This window comes from Acanthaster planci, linkage group LG14 (genome assembly GCF_054643075.1).
Source record: "Acanthaster planci isolate LZ-2023a linkage group LG14, COTS_SCS, whole genome shotgun sequence".
In the NCBI taxonomy this organism is placed as follows: Eukaryota; Metazoa; Echinodermata; class Asteroidea; order Valvatida; family Acanthasteridae; genus Acanthaster; species Acanthaster planci.
This window is the reverse complement of record NC_141790.1, coordinates 2,163,041-2,185,260: the sequence shown is the minus strand read 5'-3', so window position 1 is coordinate 2,185,260 and position 22,220 is coordinate 2,163,041. Positions and strand designations below refer to the sequence as shown.

The following is a 22,220-nucleotide window of genomic DNA, read 5'->3' as shown; positions in this document are numbered from 1 at the left end:
CCAGAATTTCCTGAAATTTGCGAGATCGATATTATACATAAAATCTAGTTTTACCAAGTAAAACTTAAAGAAGCATGCTCAGTTTGCAAATATGAGAGGCCCGTCCAACACCTCAGTCAGCTGTACCTGGGAATGAAAGATCACACCTTTTTAAACCAAACACCGAACAGCACACCAGTTTTTTAATGTACCATTCAGCAATTTGTTGAAATATATCGTGCCTTTTTCAGGTTTTGAATTCGGGAAGAAGTTGAAAACCCAATGGGAATTGCCTTTTGCTGCACGCAAAATGATGACGAACTCTCGCGCAGACAGACTGGTCTTCGTCAAAGGAGGTCGCACTGTCTAGTTGCAACTGTCTAAATGTATAGCTGATAATACCACCTTCTACCTCGTATAAAAGTCTCTCTGACTGGTTGATCGGTACCTTATGCGCTAAAAAAAATTTCAACCGGTGTCGTCATCGACGGCCGGCTTAGTTGCCCGCGCGTCGTTTTTTTTTTTGCACAGATTGGGTGTATGAAAATGCACTGACTTCGCTTCACGTGACAAAGGTCAGGAAAATTCACTTTTGCTTCCATGTAATTAGCCTATTTTGTGATTATAGTTGTAAAATGTGGAAGTTTGTGGTTTAAAGGATTTGGTGGTTTGATTCACGAGACAAAATTTCTCATGCATTACAACAGCGTTAAACTTGAACAGGACAAGATTTGGCTCTTGCGATTGACCTGGTCAAGTTGTTACATGGCCGTACTATTAATTATGTTAATAGGGGTGACTCGCTGCGAGCATTATTGTCAGTGTGTGTTCGCGTTTACTGAGAATGGATCGATGCTGACTTTCAAGAATCCAGGGGCCTGTAGATTTAGCCTGGCCTGTAGCCTAGACATATAAACCTTGTCATGCCTAGCCTAGCCGAGGACACAAATGCTGGGAATGTTGGACTTAGGTTAGACATGATTATTCCTAGGCCTAAATTAACTTAGACCTAAGTTAAAGCCTTAATCATAATCTCAAAAGATTGCCTAGGCCCAAAGCTATCCAGAATGTTTCATAATATGCAGTTGAGTTCATAATTATTGTAACAGTTTCATTGATCTTTTCACAGTTATGGAAAGACTCCGTCGACATTGAAAAGTTAAGTACAGAGACGTTGTGAAAGGATCAGTACTACCAAGAGCAACCCGCTGCCATTATCGTACATGGACTACAGAGACACTATAAACTTTGGCGTGACGCTGCAGACCCAAGTTGACATTAATTCAAAATCTGATCCCCGTGTTACAGATTTTGGACAACTGCTCCGCTCAGAGGTGAACGTTTGAATGCAACCAGAAGAAGAGGTTGTTTGATTCAATTGTCACTTCCAGTGGAAAAGGATGTGTATGAGAAACTTCGTCAGCTGGGAATTTCGAAAACAGGCAAACGCCGAACAATTGAGAAGTTGACTGACTTTCATGAGTTCCTACCTGGGACCCGACTAGCATTTCCGCATTTTGAATGCCTCTGGTTAGTTTTTGTTACATTGTGAACAAACCTGTTGAGTATTGGCTTCCTGAAAAAAAAATCTCGTGGAATACAGACTGGATGCCGTGGGTGGCATTCTTGAATGTATTGAGCGTGGTATTTAGAGATTTATTTTTGATTGTGGTACTGGCAACAAGCAAGATCTCGTAGCATTACTTGCATCAAACTTCTTGTAAGCTGCAGTGCTGGAGTGAACCTGAATGTGCATTCAAACTCTTTTATATTGCAGATGTAGTCAAGTGTAATTTTCCACTTTGATTCTGCTGTTATGATTGCTGAATTGCTTGATGATTTTGCACAGTATTTGGAGCTCGCACTTAATATCAATAAGATTTTGTTATTTTTCTGTATTAAACAAAATCACGGAACAGAAGTTTTGGCCCCATTTTATTTACATAAAAAACAGTGCAGTGATTACTGTATTTCTGTTGACAAAAAGTCAGTAAAAAAGCTCGAATAGAGTACATGAAACTCGTAAAAAACTTCTTAAGGCAGAAAGTAGGTAACACGAATCGCAGCGGAATATTGACAGATTGTTGAGAAACAAATTAACAGTGAAGGGGGACTCGCAAATACAGAGTGACCTACAGCAAAGCACATGCTAGGAGACAATTTACCAAAGTGTTCAAGAATTACGAGAGACCATTTCATTGAGTTCTTTCAATCCTGTAAGTGTAACAGTTCAGATCATCAGTAGTAAACCTGTAGAAATTTTATGTGGTTTGAACGACTCAGCGCAGAAGATGGGGGCTACCTGGGATGAACTGGATAACATTCTGTATGTTACAGACAAACACAACATGAATAACAGAGCGTACAGTGAGTTGACACATTAGTGCTCTGCTCTTCCAAAAGAGCATGTACTTTAGGAAAGAAAAATGTGAACTCGACAGAGGTTGTAACCATAAGGAAATCAGTAATGGCAGAGGTGTTTAGCAATTGTTTAGTGAATGCTTAATCAACAAATTGACACATCCGGACCCACATATTGAGAAAGTTTTTGAATGACATCATAATTTGAGTGGTGGTGGTATAAAATTTGGCAAACGGGTGCCCATTGAAAATAAAACCTTCTCTATGATAAATGAGGGTCCAGGTGAAGAATTTGTTGGCAGTGCTGAAAGTTCCTGAGCCCCTGAAAAATGCTCTCGAAGAGTTAATCTGCGACATAAGCAGCTTGCAAACTGTTGTGGTAGCAGAAAGGAGCACACACTTTAATTCTGTTTAGGAGGTGTCCCCAAGTTTCTTAATCAAGTTATGGGGATTGACTCTTTTAGGTGTATTTACTCTTGTTTGTGGTGTAAATGTCCACCTTAATCGCGATGGGACACAAGAATTGCCTCAACCCACGTGGAATAGTGGTCCTCTGTAACAAGGACGTATTCATGTCCAGCATAGCTGTGGGGTCCCATCAAGTCAATCCCAAGAACTTCCCGTGGACCGTTAGAGTTAGTAAACAGCATGTAATCTGCAGGCTTTCGAAAAACTAGCTTTGTCTCCTGACAAAACTTGCATGCTCGGACGAAGCTGCGGATATCCTTGGCGACACCATTCCACCACAGATGTAAACTACTGATGCAGTGCAATGTCTTGCTGTGCCCCAAGTGACCAGCAACTGGCTTGCAGTGGCACGCCTGCAGCACAACTCGCTGCAGTGGGTTTGGCATCACCACTTTCCATACACTCTGGTGGGAGTAATTACCCCTGTGACGAGGCACCTTGTCCAATATAACGGCCAATGCAGCACCGTGTGTTAAAATTGTCTCAGATTTATTTTGTGGATAAAAACGATCCCTATTCAATATCCTTTTCAGTTTTCTTCAGCATAAATCAGACGGAAACCTTCCTAGGAAGACTTCTCAGTATGTTTCGTGGGGTAAGTGTCCTTTTGGAGGGCGTGGTCTCCAGTGGGGTGATCCCGAGGAGGCACCTACACTTGTTGACACTAATGCAGAACGTTGTGCCAAAATTGCCTCAGGTTTGTTAAACGATCCCTATTCAATGTTTTTTCCGTTTCTTTCAAAATAAATCAGACGGAAGCCTTCCTAGAAAGACTTCTCAGTGTGTTTTGTGGGGGAAGTGTCTTTTGGGGGGCGTGGTCTGCAGTGGGGGTTGCTGAATTCAACAATACGAAAATATGTCGGCGATACCAAAAATACACGGGAAATTCCCGCTATACATGCTTGAATCACCTTGACTCACTCATCCTGGGACTTTATAACACAACAGCTGGGCCCAGACAGTGTAAATAATTCCACGTGGCCAGTCTTTCCAGACCAAGGCTCGGCCCTGTCAATCACAAGGGCTTATCCAGGACTCCAGGTCAACATACTATCTGTTTACAGTGCTGGCGCCAACCACAAGCTTCCAGACACATTGGCAAGCATCCCAGACATTGGCCTGATACATTTTCCAAAGGGAGGGCGGAAGGAGTATTTTTGAGGGGAGTAGGTATTGTGTGCATTATCTTAATATAGCAGTGTTTTGTGCACAAACATATGGGAATGGATATGGGACCCCCCGTTTCACTCACTGCCAGGGCGATACCAATATTGATACCCCTCTCAATACTTAGATGGGGAAAAGTTAGGAAAAGTCGCCGGAGTTCGATCAGGTGATGCGTGGCAGTTATTAAAACGATCAAATCACGTGATTCCTGAGACATTCTTGGCACAAGGTCTCATGTTGGAGGGAATACCGTCCTGCTTCCGATGAAGAGGGGAGTCAGACGGTAGACTCGTAAAGGGTGGGGTCTTTCTCCTGCTCCACTTGTAGCTTTACCTTGTCTTTCACCGGTTTAACACCTTTCAACTTACCTCTCAGACGCGGTTTGCCTCACGATCTCTCGTCTTCGCTGCTTTCTGAATTGGGGGCACGCATATGTAGGCATCTGTTGAGGGTTTTTTCATCCGAAAATGGGCACACAACACGTGGAACCACCTATCGCAGTCATCACACGGGATCCAGTCCACCGGGTCCGTCCGTGGATGTACGCATCGTGCAGCGGCACACGTCTCGTTCTGGACACTGCTGTCATTGTGTTTAGGAGTCAACCAGCTTCAGGTATCAGTGTGATTGTTCGGGCTGTTGGATGACGATCTCGAATGACTCCAACGACTTGGTTTTCATGAGATCGAGATAGAGCATCAGGGACAGGATGAAAAATACCAGGACGGTATGTGACATCGAAGGAGAAGGCGTGTAATCGCAGGACCCAGCGGGCAAACTTGCCTGTCAATCTGGCCTTCTTGAAGAGCCACTTCAGGGCCTGGTGATCATTGACAACGGCGGCATGCAGATGGCCGTCACCCTCCTGAAGGAGAACAGCTCCCAGCTGTTTATTTTATTTGTCTGCGTCATTTAGGGCCCTCTGATGTTAACCACTTTTCAAGTCCAAAGAACTGAAAACTGCGGCTCCGTGAAAAGATCCGAGGATGCTGATAACAGTCGGCATTGGATAGATATCTTCAAGCTTTGGTGACGTTGTTCAGTTTCCTGAAGTCAACACACAAACGGTACTCTCCCTTTGTCTTCTTTGGAACCATCACCCTAGGAGATGACCGTGGTGAGCACGAGGGTCCAATTCGGCCATCTGCCACCATCTCGCCTACTTGTTTCCGCAGTGCTTGCGGCGGTCAGGGGAAGACGATAGACTGGGTTGCGGATGGGTGGGGAGTCACCAGTGCAGAGGTGCCAGCAAGTTATTTTTTTGCAAGTCCAAGTCAAGTCACAAGTCATTAGATCCAGTCACAAGTCATTTGGTCACAGGGCAAGTCAAGACAAGTCACGAGTCATTTGGGTTGAACACAGGTCAAGTCACAAGTCTCTTTGTACAAGTCAAGCTGCGCATTGTTTTTGTTCAGCTGCAATAAGCAAAAGGAACCAGGCATCAACTTACGACGTTACAATTTATTAATTTCGGACAGCTGAACACCTTTTCTCCAGTTATTTTGACAATGCCTCCGTAATTTCCCTTTTCCCTTGTGTTGTAATTACTATTCTTGCAGTTTATCACATATCTATCATATATCAGATCTCTGATTAATTGAATAAATGTACTTTGCAGGGTGGAAATAAGCGTTGAGATGAAATGCTGACATATTGAGAGCACTGTTTATATTAGTCACGCGTCAATGTAAGGCAACGTGCAGCAAGATGTCATACGAGCTGCCCTGATCTACAGCAACAACTGGGTGCAGTTGAAGCCGCGCAAACCGAAGTCTGTGCACGTAAGGCGTAAACTGTATAGCTTAATTAAAAATATATGGGGTCGGTCGAGTAGCGTCTGACTCGGGTTGGTAACGAGTCATTTTTTGCAAGTCCAAGTCCAGTCACAAGTCATTATTTGAAAATCCAAGTCAAGCCACAAGTCAAAGCTGGTATTAACAAGTCAAATCACAAGTCACAAAAATAGCGACTCGAGTCAGCAACTCTGCACCAGTGTTAATGTTGTGAACAGTAATGCCGGTTTGACCAGGCTTCGTGGTGAGGACAGATCAGGGAATTCGCTAAGTGTCAACTCAAGGTGAAAGTTCTCATCCATGCTGAAGATGGGGGCAACGACGCAGTGACTTTCTGCATCCGGGACGGCATCTTCTTCAGCGTGGTCACACAGGGGACTCTTAATCATGGAAGAGACCAAGGAGTGGCCACTTCACAAACGGTGCTTCACCCTTGGGCTGCAACCAGTATGACCTACTACTGAAGTCCATTCCAAGCCTGGATTGTATTGCAACGTCTCTCTCCAGAAGCAATGAGGCGGGTAACTCGTCCATCCGATGGAGTACAGGGATGTCTGTACGTGCCTGCAACCTCCACAATGCCGTTGACGGTGAGTAGCGGGCCAATGGTTGGTTCCGGAGTAATGTCAATATTCAAAGAATGACACATGCCCTGGCTTACAAGTGGAGGGAAGACCAAGTGTCTATCAATGCTCTCTGGTCACTCTGGTTTATTGCCACTGTGATGTAGGGGCCACTGTCCTTGCCATCTTGGTCAGTGCATGAGGACGGAGAGAGGAACTCACTCGTGAACTGTCCGGGGTTTTACAGGAGTATCAGGCTTGACTAGCTTGGCTTAGCTTCCGCCCCTTGTCTTGATGGTTTAGAGTCACTTTTTGCGGGTAGGGTACGGATGGGGCAATCCACTGCTCGATGATCCAACTGACGGCATTTGAAGCATATCAACTCAAAACGTCCCGTCTTTCTTGGGGCGCTGTGGTTATGCTGCCTTTTGAATGGTTGCCGGGGTTGGCATTGTCAAGTTAGGCGGGCGGTCGTCGATCAGTATTGTCAGGTTGGTGTGTCGACGACGGTCTTGGGTGAAGACTAGTTTTAGTGCTTTCCATACGACGATTTAATGCATGTTCGTCAGCACATCTGGCAACAGCCTGAACTGTTGCAAGTTTCTTTTCCTTCAATTTTAGGCCAGAATTGTCATTTTTGATTGTGCTCAGCAACTGATCATTCAGCAGTTGTTCAGAGACTCTCTTAAGGTCTGCAGCCAGGGTCTTCGAAATCGGACAAAGGGAACTGGGCCTTGTAACAAAAGACTGTACTCGTAACAAAAGACCAGGCTGCTGGGCATTACCAACGTTTTTTCACTCTCAATAGCGGACATAATCCAGCCTTGTTTTGAAACAGCATACCACGGTTTTGGGGATTTAGCGCGAGCGGATTACCACTGGGGACAAAAACGCTCTACTACCGCAGCGATGAGCCAAACAGTACGGCGCCCCTATTGAAAAAAGGGTCAGCAGCGCACTGTGCCAGTTTCGTGAACAAAAGAAAATTACATAGCACTGCAAAATCTGGGATCTTTTTAGAAGGCAGCAGGCCTGGCTGAAATATTCCAGCGTCAATAGATGTTGTCTGTCAGATTAGAATAGACCAGACAGTCCTTAGTGTTGGTGTAAGTGTGCAGTAAATGAAGATAGGAATTTTTAAAAATGTTGAAAACGGAAAACAATGATAACTATCCCGCCCCAGCATCAGCAACATTGATAACTGTCATCGGCATGAAGTGGATAATATCGAAGGATTATGCCAACAATCTTGTTAGAGTCCTTGTCCTCCTCTTTAAGGGCGTAGAATGCTTTCTGTGCTTTGCCAGTTGAATATGGCTCCAACAGGCGTGGCCAGTCTTCCTTGTTTTTTTTTCGCTGCTTAGGCCGTCCTTTCAAAGGTTGCCAGGTAGCAGGTGATGTCATCATTAGAAGATAATTTGGCGAAGTCAGGTTAAACTGTGTGCTTTGACAGGGGATTGGTAAAGCGATAATCATTCTGTCTCACTTCTGCGTAGTGCTTCCAGTTTCTCTAGAATTTGCCCCAAATCGGTCTGGCCACTGATAAATCTCACATTACCGTGCATAAAATTGTAGCAGCAACCAGGACTGGTAAAATTACCTACTTGGTGATTCAAGTTTCAACTTAGCAAGACGTTGAGATAGAGTTACCTGGCACCTACGCAAGAGACTTATCAATGGAAACCGTACACAAATGCCAAGATCTGACACATTTTAGCCATATCACTTTCTTACTGCAAAACTGAGATTGGATGTACAGACTGCAACGCGACCCGTGCAATCAAGCCAAGAGAACTCGTTGTGGTAATGGAAGAAGACTCATTTGCTCTGGAAAGAGTGGAAGGATGGGGAATGGTGGGAAAGATGCACCGTACAGAGATCACACGAGTGTCAGTGGATTTCTGAGGAGTCACAATACAACTTTGCTTTTCGTACGCAAGTGAAAGAAGTCAGCTCCATTCAAGTCATCCGAATGTTTGAGGTGGAAGTCAGTGAGAGAGACAACGATGAAAAACTTTCCCTCGCTGAGATGAGATTCATACAGAAGGTAAAGATGGAATCCACAAACGAGACGATGGCCACTTCGAGATGCCACTTTCCTTCAAAACTGACGAGGTCCAACTTCTCATTTACAAAGCCTATGACAGCTGAGCAAACTGCATGAAGACAAAGAAGTTGGATAATCATTAATTTCGGGTTGCATTCATGATTTTACGATCTTCTACTATTCCCCGATGGTTCGTCCACCGGTCAAGAAACCTGGCCCCTCGGCCATTGTGCTGTCGCGTCGTGTTGTTTCTTGATGCCATCGTATCGTGCCATATCGTGACGTCACGTCTTTCCGCCATATCGTTGCGTCAAGTCGTGTTGCCTTTCATTGTTTGGTTCCGTTATATGGCGTGGGTTAGGCCGTCGCGTCCTGCCGTCATGCTGTCGCGTCCTGATGTCGTGCCGTCGCGTCCTGTAGTGGCACCTTTGTGTCATGCTGTCGCCTTGTTTCGTCGTATCTTGCCGTCAGTACTGTTTCTAAAAAGGGCTAATGATTATCACGGCCAATATAGAGGGCGTATCCCATATGTCACGGCTTGCACATGGTGTATATAGGGCCTATAAGATGTGATATAAGATGGTATCTATCTATTGGTAGTGTTTGAACCACAGACATATAAACGCATAGACCGCCAGTCTAATAACCGTGATGTTGAAAAGTATGGGCAAACAATGGATGACAGTGCGTTCAATGCGCATTACGTGCAACGCACTTACATTGCCTGTATTTGTTTACATGTGCTTCCAAATACGTTCAACTTCTTTGCTCTTCTGTATTGCTATCTCTTCTTTTTAAATGTTGCAACAGCATTGTTTTGAATCCCTATGGGCCAGATTAAGTAAAGAAAAGATTTTTTTACAATCAAAAAATGATGTCATGGAATTTTATGGAATTCTTTAACTATGCGTATATCCCTTATGCCAAGGGGTGAATTTGCCCATAGTTTTGATTTTAGTCGGGCGCCAGACCACGAAAACCCCCAGTAGATTTGAATAGGACCTGGTGGTCTATGCGTTTATATGTCTGTGGTTGGAAATGAGCTCCATCCCTAAGTGCGCCCCCATTGGTACCATTAACAAATTGGCAAATGTGGCCTCTTCAGAAGAGGCCACGTCCCTAGCAAGGAAACGGCGAGAACAGCATGCGACGGCACGACGCAACGGCTAAAGGGCACAACGCAGCAGACAGCATATAACGCGATGGCACGACGCGACGGGTTGGAGGCACGACGTGACGGCATGACGTCGACGATATGGTACTACGCAATGGCACGATACAACGGCAAGACAGCACGACACACACACAACGTCACAACGTGACGTCACGATGCGACAGTACAGCGGCATGACTTGATGAAGACAACAAGACTAGGGACTCTGTATTTTTACATTAAGAACAGGTGACAGCATGCACGACGCGATGGGAACTTGGGCCCGTCGCGTGGTAAGCGTCGTCATACGACACAATTTTGTCGTCTATAGAAGAAAAGCACATGTTGGAGGTGTCGTTTTACCTGTCACAGCCCCACAACTACAGTGCAGTGCTGTTGGTATTAGTCCATGTAGTTTCACACAGCTAGGCCGCTCGTGCGATAAAACAAGATTCCACCCCCGCCTCCGAAAATGATGATCGCACCGACATCACCCCGGAGTTAGCTCCGCCTGCGGCTGCCACCCCATGTGCAAAGTGTGTGATGCACACAAAGTGTACGATCTGGTGTGATCGCTGTCGGGCAGAAAACGGGAGATTACTCAATAAAAAACCCGATTTTTCAAACACAAAAAAGAAAGAAAAAACGAGCATCGGTTTAATTATGCCTTAAAAACCACTGTACATGGTGCCGTTTTCAAGAGCAATATCACAGCACAATTTTATTGAAAAAGGGAATTTTCTGTCACCAGTAATTTACCTCAAGGGGTGGATTCAAACAACAGATAGCGTTACGACCCCATGTAAAAAAAAGGCCATATGCAGCGGCGCGCAGAACGATTTTCAACGTGGGTGGGGGCAGTTGTTAAACGATCAGGCATTAGCCATTACAGGCTGAGTTATGAAGCACCGCCCCATTATAGGCTCTGCAAAAGGTGGGGGGCCATGCCCCAGTCGAAAAGTGCCCCCCCCCCCCGCCCCCGCAAGTTACGCGGTATTGCGAATTGCACTTCTGTAAGTGGCTGTGGTGTCGTGCAGTTGCGTCTCGCCTACGGGCGAGGAGGTGTGTCATAAAAAAAGCTGAGTTCGGCGGCTTGTTCTCCTAATATTCACGAAAGCTCGATTTGTTGTTCGTTAGTCGGCTGCTCGAACGCCGGGAACGTACAACCGGTAATCGCTGGTTGTTGCATGCAACATGGCGGCATCCATGTACGTTATTATTATTATTAAATTTTGACCATGTCAACGGTCGTGAACAAGACCTCAAGGTCCTTCTAAAATCACTCCCCGGATAAAAATGATAAACGATGAAAGACAAAATAAGAAACAATGGAAAGTAGGTTTGCGGTAGCACCATGGACGTATCTCTTTTGTGTGTATTTGCGGTTCTGAAAAGAACCAGTGGTACTCGACGTTTCGAGCAGTATGCTCTGCTCGTCATCAGGAGAATGCCGGATACTGACTGGGAATAAGAAACGTTAAACGTATACTTAGAACTAGATACTTAGAAAAGGTAAGAGCAAAACTAAAAACTAAAAACCAAATAAAACTATGCAAAACAAGAAGAAAAATGTTGTTGCATCCTAGTAGGCAAAGGAGATAGCACAGACACATACCAAACCACGACTAAAATATAGACCAATAAAATAGACAAAACATTAAAAACAGTAACGATGATAACAGGAAAGGGACCAATTAAAAAAGTTAGCAGGAAAAAATAAAAAGTCTTAAAACGTACTGAATGTAAGTACAAAACCAAATCAGTAAAAAAGCACATAAAATGCATCGTACAAAGATTAAAACTTAAAAGAAAGAAAGAAATAAACAGTTACACAATCAGATGAGAGTGGAGCGATTTAAGGATACTCAGAGAGGACTATCAATGACCCTGTGGGGCAGGTCCTATGTTCTTTCAGAGTAAATTTTGGAAAGCTGGGCTGAATTCTTGTCTACTTAAAAAGGAACATTCATTTCTTTGCTATGGAAAATTATTTTTAAATTATTTGTAAAACTTCACATTGTCTCTGACTTTGTGAGCCATCTCGCCATTTTTGCAGCTGTTCAAAAATCAAAATCTCACGAGTTTTGCCGTGTGTTCCCATAAAACCCTGACGAGGAGGTGGTGCGTGATCCTGTTCCGGGAACAGTTTTATTGAGTCGTGTTCCCGCCGTTCGAGCGCGAGAACAAGAAACCCGTGTCAAGAACAGGCTGCCCGAACCTGGCCATAACTCACAGGTCTCCAGGCGAAGTTTATTTCAAGCCGTTGCTGTCTGGGTTACGTCACTAAGCTTTGGGCCAATCAGATTAGGCGTATCGTCTCAACGAGACCAGAGATAACCGAACTTTCTTGGGGGCGGCAGCCATTCCAACGGACTTGTCCTGTATGGGTGCAGTGTCCCAATTCAAGGAAAATTCTCCGCCCGACTTAGGCGCACAAAAAGTACCCCCCAGAGATTGTTTCGAAAAGAGGGGTCTGTTTGGGCCAAGAAATGGTGGAATTGTGTCAGTATGGCCCAGGATCATCTCTGTAGATTCAGGGGCACCCATCTGGGGGCAAAGCAGACAAAAATGGGATAGAAAATTAGTCAGAAGAGCCCGAGGAAGGTGAAGGATGTCATTTGAAAAATGGCCGCTGGGAGAGCTTGGCAACATTCACTTTTGGGGGGCTGAGTTTGTTTTGGGCGGATAATTAAAAATTCATTGGTTAACCTACTAAAAATTGAAAATCAAATGAAACCTGAAGGACCAACCAACACATTGTTTTTTGTTTGAGAGGCCTCAGGGACTTCAGTTGCCTGCCATGGGGCTTCACACTTGGTTGATTTTACACTATTTTCAATGGAGCTTGAATTGGTTCAGTGCACCCTGTATGGTCCGGTCACTGATGGGTGCAGTGTCCCAATTCAAGGAAAATTCTCCGCAAGGCGTAGGCGCACAAAAAGTACCCCCCAGAGATTTTTTCAAAAAAAGGCGGGTCTGTTTGGGCCAAGAAATGGTGGGATTGCGTCAGTATGGCCCAGGATCATCTCTGTAGATTCAGGGGCACCCATCTGGGGGCAAAGCAGACAAAAATGGGATTGAAAATTAGTCAGAAGAGCCCGAGGAAGGTGAGGGATGTCATTTGAAAAATGGCCGCTGGGAGGCCTTGGCAACATTCACTGTACTTGGGGGGTGAGTTTGTTTTGGGCGGATAATTAAAAAATTCATTCGTTAACCTACTAAAAATTGAAAATCAAATGAAATCTGTTTGTTTGAGAGGCCTCAGGGACTTCAGTTGCCTGCCATGGGGCTCCAAACTTGGTTGATTTTACACTGTTTTCAATGGGGCCTGAACTGGTCCAGTGCACCCTGATCGTCCGGCGCCGCGCTCTGAGGAGGAGGGCGCCCCCGCTTTTGTCGGAAGAGCGCACGTGACGCCACATTACACCATACAGCACATTTTGTTTGCGTTGCGCATTACAGGTTCACTCGTGACAAGCGTTGCGTAACAAGGGTCCATGAGTGTGACCACACTTCCTAGTATATAAAGGCAGAGGGCCTCTTCATTTCATGCATTTTCATTAACAACAGCGATCCTCTTTGAACACACAATGGTATCCCTGGTGACTGCAATCGCCCTGCTGTTGTGCTGCACACTGATCGGAGTGAGTAAACTGTAGAGGTAGAATACCGGTTTCAAGTACTGAGGTAAACCGCTCTTTCTGTCTGACCATGGTGGAAGGAAAACAGACAAGCCCCACACGTACATATGTAGAGCTGTGGTGGCTCATTCAAGGCGCCAAACATCGGAAAATATACGATTTTTGAAAACTTTACCGTGCTCATATAAAAGCCCAAACTCTGAGGAATACGCCGGTGTAACTAAAATTGTCAAGTCATTCTCACTTCGGAAGATATTAGGATTCGAAGTTTGTGACAATCCTGCAGGTTGGATTTCATGGATTTCAGGCATTAAAGACATGCCTTGAGCTTGAAGTAGGGCTGTGCATGTGGTGGCGACAGAAAAGAGACAGATTGTAAAAGAGAGCTACTACAGTGTGAGGCTAAGTACCAACTGCCATAGGGAAAGAGTTCCAACTCATATGTATGTACGGACAATACTTGATCCCTATGGCCCAGTGCATAAAGTAACGTACATGTACATCATACATGTGTATGAGACTTGTCTCAAAAACCTCTCAAAAAGTGTTTTCTACCTGTTAGTAAATGCCTAGGAATTTCTCAGCCAAATTTCACTTAGGCCGTTTTAATACTCAATACTCAACTTCGGCTCCGTCTCAGGCTTCAACTGTTTTTTTACTAGCTGACTTTGAAGCTGTAAGCGCAGTAATCAGTCTAATAGTGCCACAGAACATCAAATAAGATGCAAGAGAGCCAGAAATTACAGTAATCCAATTTAATTTAAACGCTTCAGGCCCACAATCGGGGATTGGTTTTGGGAACGAAGTCTGAGACGGAGCCCAAGTCCAGTATTGGAAAAGGGCCTTATTATGACATGTTATCAGAGTGGAGGCCCTACATACATGTAGGCATGGTCCATACATCTAAAAATATCTCTTATCATATACATGTACATTTTTCTAGTGGAGGACCTAAAGGCATGGTCCAAACATCTCAAAATATGTCTGCTTTAAATCAGTATTTCTTTGCTTTGCAGAGTCCGATGGAATCCAAACTGATATCAAAATGTTTCTTAAGACATCCTCTCCAAGATGACTTCGAAAGAGACATATAAATAAACATACTTGAAAAATTTATTAGCCTACATAATGGTCCCTAACACACGACTGTGTCAAACGTCTTGGATGCCATGAACTTTGTACTACATTGTACTTCATGAACTAAGTACTAGGCCTACAGTTATTTTAGTAACCTGGTGATAACGTAGCCTGCATAGTTGCCATTACAGAGCAAAAATCTCATCACCTGCTTATCGCAAATAGTGCATGGGTGATTTTGTACAATTTAATAGAAAGGCATTATGGGAAGGAAAAATGAGCAAACATTGCTCCTTTTTCCTTCCCACAATGCCTTTCTACCGTTGTGCAAACCCACCCACGCGGTATTTGCGATAAGGCTTCTGGTATTCCTGTCTGTATGTTGCTGCCAAGTACATGTACATGTGTACAGTCACTGAGTTGGGCATGGTGAACATCACTCACATCAGCAGGTGCGAGAGATTGGAGTTTCTTGTTCATAATCTGTGCATAACATAATCAAGTGCAGCTGCATTTAGGCCTTGTGACTCATTGCAGTTGGTCACTCCGAAACACAAAAGCGCTTAACCCTGAAGCCAACTTTGGAAACTTACTTGGAAGTCTTCTTTTTTCCATTGCCAGATGTGCTACTGCAGAGGAGAATGATTTATCAGGCAGATTTTTAGACAATTTAATTACCGTGTAGGCTGTACATGTATTTTTCAGTGTCCATCATTCAGTGTTTCATCGAGTCCATCGCCCTTCCCCATGAGTCCATCACAAATCTGTGACATGTCATCAGGGTTGAGCCAAATCACAAGCTATCATGGCTATTCCAATAAACTGTGACAGAAACATTCCTTTGTCATTGGGTACCCTGTTTCTCGTGACTGATCGCGCGAAAGGACTTGTGATAGACTGGACTAGTTTTATTTTGTTATATTCAATGAATTTATTAGTGTTGGTAACTCCAGCTCAGAGAGAGTTCCATATGTGTGTACATCACTTGGCGCCCTGTGCTCAAACAATCCTACATGTATGAGGCTGCTCTGGAAAATTTTAATTGTTTTCTAAGTAACTGCCTTGATATTTTCCCTACTAAATTTTGCTTTTTAAGGTACGTAGTTCAAGGATCATCTTTTCAAATGTGAAGAAAGAGTGAAATGACAGATGTTTTATTTTTTGGGGCACTATGCCCCCTCCCCCTAATTTTTGATGCCATCAGTCCAACCCTGAAGGGTCAGTAACTTTGTGAAAGATTTTTGCCCAAAAGCCACACAAGGCTTCTCATTAACCTGTTTTAGGCATGGCGGAAACAATAGAAAGGTGCTCTTTGGTTTGGGTAAAATCTTTTGTTTATTCTGAATTTTCCCATTTCTAAAGCTCCCTTTTCTTGTGTTTGCTAATAAGGCTTATATGCCTACGTGCACTTTTATACCAAACCTTTGTTAACTTAGTTCTGTTGTTCTTTTGGACAGGGTGCAGACCCCCCTCCACATGGTGAACTAGCAAAGAGAGCACGTTACATCGTCCATAAGGTACCTGTACATGTACATTGTACAACATATCCACAAAAGTGCCGCTTTGTATGTCTCTCCAAAGGGTTTTTCTTCTGTTCGAGCAATTGTTAATAGGAAAGTGCCTTGAATTGTGGGTTTTTTTGTGAGGAGGGGAGTTTCTGGCAAAAGATATCAATGAAATCCACAGATTTTTGCCTTGTGTTCTTGTTAGATAGATTAGATAGATCATGCACAGTTCATGAAGTTTTGGTTTGTGTTATGTTTTGGCTTCCCTGAAATTCTCTTTAGAACTTGTGACCCACCATCCCAAAACCAGGCTGAAGTGGGCATTTGTGGTATTGAACAGTTCCTCTCCTTCAGCTTTTTTACACTTTAGAGTGATCCATGTGAAATTGAAATTCTGTCTGCAGTAAGCTTCTTATGGGCAGTAATAGCTGTAAAACTCCCATGAAAATCTGAACATTGTAAATGCTTCTATTTCAGGGTTATGAAGTTACCTACATGTACCTCAGCCATGTCAGCCTCGCTTTAGGGTGGTGGGTCACAGTTTTTACCATCGCTCATGAAACTATTCTAAGTTGTACATGTATGATTTCTCCCATATTTTACAGTCACTTGAAAGGGCAGGGTACATTCCTCATAAAGCACCAGACTTTTACAGAGGTATTACATACAAATGTGTTTGCCGTGCTGTTAAAAATGTTCAAGAATCGTGTGGTTAAAGAACTGACTTTCTTTTTCAAACTTTCCTCGTGTGGTGCAGGCTAACTGGTGCGTCGTGACCACATATTCATCCAATGAGGCCTATCTGGGGCAACCATTTCCCAACCCTTCCTCCGTCAGTGATGGCCCGGTCGATAAGAGTTCAGGCATTCCCTACATGTATCACGCAGCATTGTCCTCTACGGTGAAAGATATTCTCAAGGATAGCCGAGTAAGCACAGCCCCGTTATGTCTGGCATGAGTACCCGCATGTATTCCTCGGTGTGTTGCTGAACTTGTTAAAACGGATTGTTAATCCTGGGCAAGACCAAGTGACAACTTCACATCTATATAATTTGACCGCTGGTTTATTGCACTACTGTCACATTTTTTTTCGTGTACTTCAGGTTTTGTCGATGTGAGATTTTTTCATAATCAATATATTCACCATCCAATAAAGTATGAGGAATGTATTGAATATTCTCTATGTAGCGTAAACTCTCATTAATTCAAAGCCGGATAACCCAAATCTCCATGACATATCAGCCGTTCAAGGGATTTGGATATGTAGGGGTACAATGTACATGTATGATGTTTATGTGCACGATTACTTCCAAAGCTTGAAATGCCCACAGGACACCTCTGTGTTTCTACGATCAATATGACAGAAATGGCCTTAAAAAGTCACAAAATGTGTTAAAACTTTTGTTCAATTTTTGTTCAGTTTTGCTTTATTTGTTCTTGTGATGGTCAAATGATTATTAATAATTATAATTATAATTATTCCATGGTCACTCATTACTCCCACTTTGTCCTTTCATGCTGGGATACGGTGTGTACATAGTACGCTACCATTGTTGTCAGACAAGTTGCAATATCCAGCCCCTAAGACTGCCTGATCAGTACCATTCACCAAATTGCAGTCTGCGTACTGACAGTCCAATCCCTCTCTCTGTGGTAGCCATGTGACTGCATGGGAAGCCTGGCTTTCAAATTAGCCCGATTGCTGTTGCTGGCCCAGATGCAGTTGATGATTTGCACAGGTCAGCGTGCTTATGCTTTTGATGCAAAAATAGGAAGAACTAAAGATTTGGTAAAACATGTGTACTTGTTTATTGTTACATGTCCATTAATTATAAATACCTTTCGGCAGGATTTGCTTTTCACAGCCAAAAGAACTATACCCATAGGAACCAAAGTACAGGTGCACATGTACATGTACCGAAGTCCATAGCAACTGTAACTCAGTACACGTAACCACTTTCTTTGTGTTGCAAATATTCTGGTGTGCGCCTTGAATGCATTTTGAAGTGTATTTTCAACAAATTTCTAAAATATTGAGACACACTTTTTATGAGCATTTAGATCACACGAATCAGCTATTGCTCAAATCAAGCAGGATCCATGGTAGAGGTGCTTTCAAACAAATATTGACTGATATGATATTGATTCTCCCTCAATCCTCCGAAATCCTCCAAAATTTCCTGGAAATGTTTCTTGAAGGCTTGCCTACTGCCTCAATCCTTCAGATCCTCTGGCAATTCCTGTCGTTATGTTGAGGCAGTGCAAATTGGCATTCTTGTGCAGTGCGGTTGATTCAAAAGAAATATCAGGCTGAATTTATGCATGAACAAACAAAAACAACACAAGGTCTTACCCACGACCTTCATGCATGGCATCTTTTGCAATCAGCCATGCACTTTTGCCATTCACCATCAATCTTCCAAAACTGCCCCAAACCACCCCAAGGATTTTGGAGGATTGAGGAGGGTTAGGGTTAATAGTCCCAGTTAGTGACTCACATTTGTCACATGGCTTGAGTTTGACTTGTGACTGGTGGCTTCTGATCAATGAATGTTCGTCTAAGTTATCATTGGTGTTAAATAATGGCTGGGCTGTTCTACAAATCCTGCCAAATCCTTCAAAACTCCAGTGGAATTGAAGCATTTTGTAAAGTCTTGTCAAGGAACTTCTCATTTGTCTTTCTTTTTTCAGGTGACACTGACATTCAGCGAGGCCCAGTTTGGATTGAAAGATTGCCTTTTGACGAAAGACGGTGACCCAGAGTGGCCAATGTGCGCTCGGCTGATGTTAAGGGGTAAGATGAGCTAACAATTGGGATACCTGATTGGAAGACTTGGTTGCGTTGGGAGAGTGGTGTTGGGGCAGGCACCAGGTTTGCACTGAACTTGTCTGAAATCATGAGTCTTTTAAAAACACACACATACCTGTTTTACATACAAAGTGTGGACATTCCTTTGTTCTCCTGTGGTTAAGGAAACTTGAGGAATATGCTCTTTTTCTCTAACTAGGATAACTCCTTCGAGCTGGATTTTTTATTTCCTGGACTGTTCCTCTACATTTTGCCACGGATAACCTTGATCCCAAAATGCCTCTGAAACTGTTTTTCAGAGAGGGGGAATCAATGTGTGGACGTGTGCGAATCCATACTACGCCATCACACCCTAAATTATGTGGACTTCTTTTGTGCAGTGGTCCACACTGTGTATGCCACTCCTACGCAGGAAGTGCTGGAAAATCTCATCAAGAGAAACACCTTCATGACCTTGACTCAGGTTTTGTTGTTCAGATTTTCCTTTACAGTTGCATTGCTGTCTCAATAACTTTCTTCCCTATCCCACAGGCAACTTGCATCTGATCAAAGACACAGCGGGAAATGCCACAGCCCGAGCTGCCCTCTTCCCACGCCACCCAAACATGGTCACTTGGGATTTTCACGAGTACACCTTCCTGAAGATGGACATCAAGGAGATCCTCCTCCTGGACTACTTTGGCGGCTACAGAAATGTCTCTGTGGATGACTATTTCAAGGCCAGTCCCAAGTAGAGGCAGAGACGGTCGCAAGCTTAGCATGCATGTGGGACCAATATCACAAAATGTTGGAAAGAATTGTGAATACATTTTAAAGAGCATCTCAAAGGGAAACATTTTCTCTGATTTGATCTGTTCTAATAAGTATGGAAGCATCCAAATCCAACGCAGTGTCAGTTATCTTCAGAGCTCAACTATAACAAGTTAAAAGGGCTTGTTTTTTCTGTTCATGCCAAGATGCGAAATCTGAATGTAGATTGCGTCATTTCGAGAAAATGAGGGGAATCTTGGCTTAGATTCGTAGTGGATAAGCCCATTTGGATGCCAAGCGATGCGTATAGGCATTGTTCCCCTTGTTTTCTCAGAATGACACAATCTACATTCAGAATTTGCATCTTGGCATGAACAGAAAAAAGCCCTTGTTAGCTTGTTATAGTTGAGCTCTGAAGACAAATGACAGTGTTTGATTTGGATGCTTCAATATTCACTTGAACAGATAAAATCAGAGAAAATATGTTTTTCTTAGTGGTGCTCTCTAAGCAACTTCAGGCTGAAAGACATGAGGTCGAGATATTAATGCATTAATCTCCACTGTATGTACTGCTTTCATGTAGCTCTATTGTATTATGCAGCATACAGTGCTGCACTTCTCTGGCCTTGATGAAAAACGAGGGGTTGACCGGTGAAAACAGAAAAGCGACACTGAACATGCTAAAGTTAATCCAGTCTCCACCTCCAACATATTGCAGAGCAACATCATTGGTTGTTTGAAGCACTAACGTCGTTGTATCTGTCGTAGAAACTTGGTCAGTGAAGCTGTGTTTGTTGTGTTCCTTTTACACGCAATTAATAATTTGCTACATGTATGTATCAGTACTATAAAGTTCAATACATGTATGTGATTTTGGCTGAAGAAAGGAATGACTTCTCATGAACAGTTGGAAATTCTTTTCCAGTGAAGTCAGGTGACGTGCGCTTGAATCGATAAGGATCTGTAGTATTTTTATGCGATTAACAATTTTTGGGGGGAGGGGGGCATTTTCTCAGAAGTGGAAGAAGAATGTGTCCTGGGTGATATCTTTGTTCGGTTATCCTGTAGCCTTTATACATGGACGTGCATTTTGAGGAAAAGTATGTGACAGCCCGATGGATTCTTTCTGTTAATGAGCAAGGTCTAAGTTCATGAAACCGAGTATTTGAGAGCTGTAGTTTACTACTTATGGAGTTAGAAGTACAGGGTATACTGCCAGATATTAAACACCATGGGCATATTTAAGACAAGTTTATAGAAGGTACTTGCCTTGTAACTTTTAGAGAGATGAGAGATGAAGTGTAAAATATATGGATTTCTTTGTATCCAGTAATATTCTATTCTTCAAGTAATGCTGACTCCATGTGTTGGCAACAGTCCTGACATTGGTAGTAAATATGACTTGGAGAGTACTGAACTTCTGCTCTGGGATTTGGCGGGAAAACAAATTCTCCAGCAATTATACACCCCAAGTAAAAATCAGCAGAGGACATGAGTATACCTATATCCAAGTACTCAATATACAAGTTAGATAACAAAACTTTTTTCACTTCTATTTAACTCCTTTTTTGTGCAAAAGACTCTCTTAATCTTTTTTTAACTTCATGGTACATGTATAAGTAATTTGAAAAGGAACCTTTCTGTATGTCTGCAGCTTACATTATGAAGACTTTGAAATCGTAAATAGAGTGACTGAATTGGTTGGCAATATGTATTGCCTCTGGTGCACTTGAAAAGTGCAACTGCATAGCTTTTATCATGTGCTGTCATGAAAAGTGCCATTGCGTGGCTTTTATCATGTGCTTTCATAAATGAGAAAAAAGTTAACCCCGAAAAAAAATAAGTGAGAAATGCAACATACTGCAATAAAAATGTTGAAAATACCAAAATATGGCATACTTTATCATTTGAACATTCAGATGTGATTTTACAAATTTCTATAAGTGTTTTTCTTAAAAGGCACTCTAAATACATGTAAATTTGTTCATTTGAAGACTTTCCAAATACGTATTATTTGTTTGCATGTGCATTAACAGTGCTCCACGCCTAATGGTTTTTAAAACCAGTAAAATGTTTTACGTGATCAAAAAACCATGTCATGCAAATAAACAATCTCTCGTCAGAAGAATACTCTGTAATCCGGTCTTTAGTGATTGTTTGCTGTCTGGAACGCCCCAACCACCATCCCGCACCATACCCACCCACACTCCATGTTTTCTAGAGTTGCATGTATTTTCCTACGGTTTTGTATGGTGCGAATGCATTTGTAAGAGAGAGACGGTGAAAGTTAGGGATTTGTGCATTGATTCTGGATAATTAGGTATGACACCCGACATACTGACGAGCATGCCGATATGCCTTGAAAGCAGTTCATGGCCAGAAACATCCTAGTGCAGCCACGTACAGTCTGGAGAGTTTAAGGGATGGTCACCCTTTGGGAGTTTTGCGTGTGGTGGTGTAGGTCCCGAGATTCTGTGGGCTGACTGTTCCGCTGTGGGTGGTTTGCATGACAAGCTCCTTGAGCATGAAATCTTTTTGATGTTGACAATACACTTACAGAAGTGACACCTGCACACATCTGTACTTTATGTTTTCGAGAGCTTTCCTTGTAAATTCAGATTAAAAATAGAAACGACTGTTATTACAGATTATAATGCATATCTACAGGTACATGTTGCTGATCAGGGAAGAGAGCCCAGCTCAACTTTAAAAATTGTACAATACCATAAATGGATGGACACTGGGGTTACTGCCGTCAAAACTGAGCATCACATGACTCTCTTAAGGTGGATCAGCTAGGACCTCAAATTCAGGGGTCACACGACCTGTTCCCCAACATGAACGAGTTTGTCCACTCCTGTCGAGGACCTTTTCTTTACTAGTTTACGGGAAAAACGTGTTTACCTT

General features: G+C 43.1%; 1 protein-coding gene across 1 annotated transcript; it reads left to right on the top strand.

Annotated features, from left to right (window-relative positions):
- Positions 1 to 12,966: 12,966 nt before the first annotated feature.
- LOC110986017 (protein CREG1-like) lies at positions 12,967 to 21,441 on the top strand. Its single transcript, XM_022247589.2, has 5 exons — positions 12,967 to 13,175; positions 15,707 to 15,766; positions 16,512 to 16,682; positions 18,446 to 18,548; positions 19,095 to 21,441. Exons 1-5 carry the CDS (start codon positions 13,122 to 13,124, stop codon positions 19,295 to 19,297), a joined length of 591 nt encoding a protein of 196 aa, XP_022103281.2. The 5' UTR covers positions 12,967 to 13,121; the 3' UTR covers positions 19,298 to 21,441.
- The last annotated feature ends 779 nt before the right edge of the window (positions 21,442 to 22,220 follow it).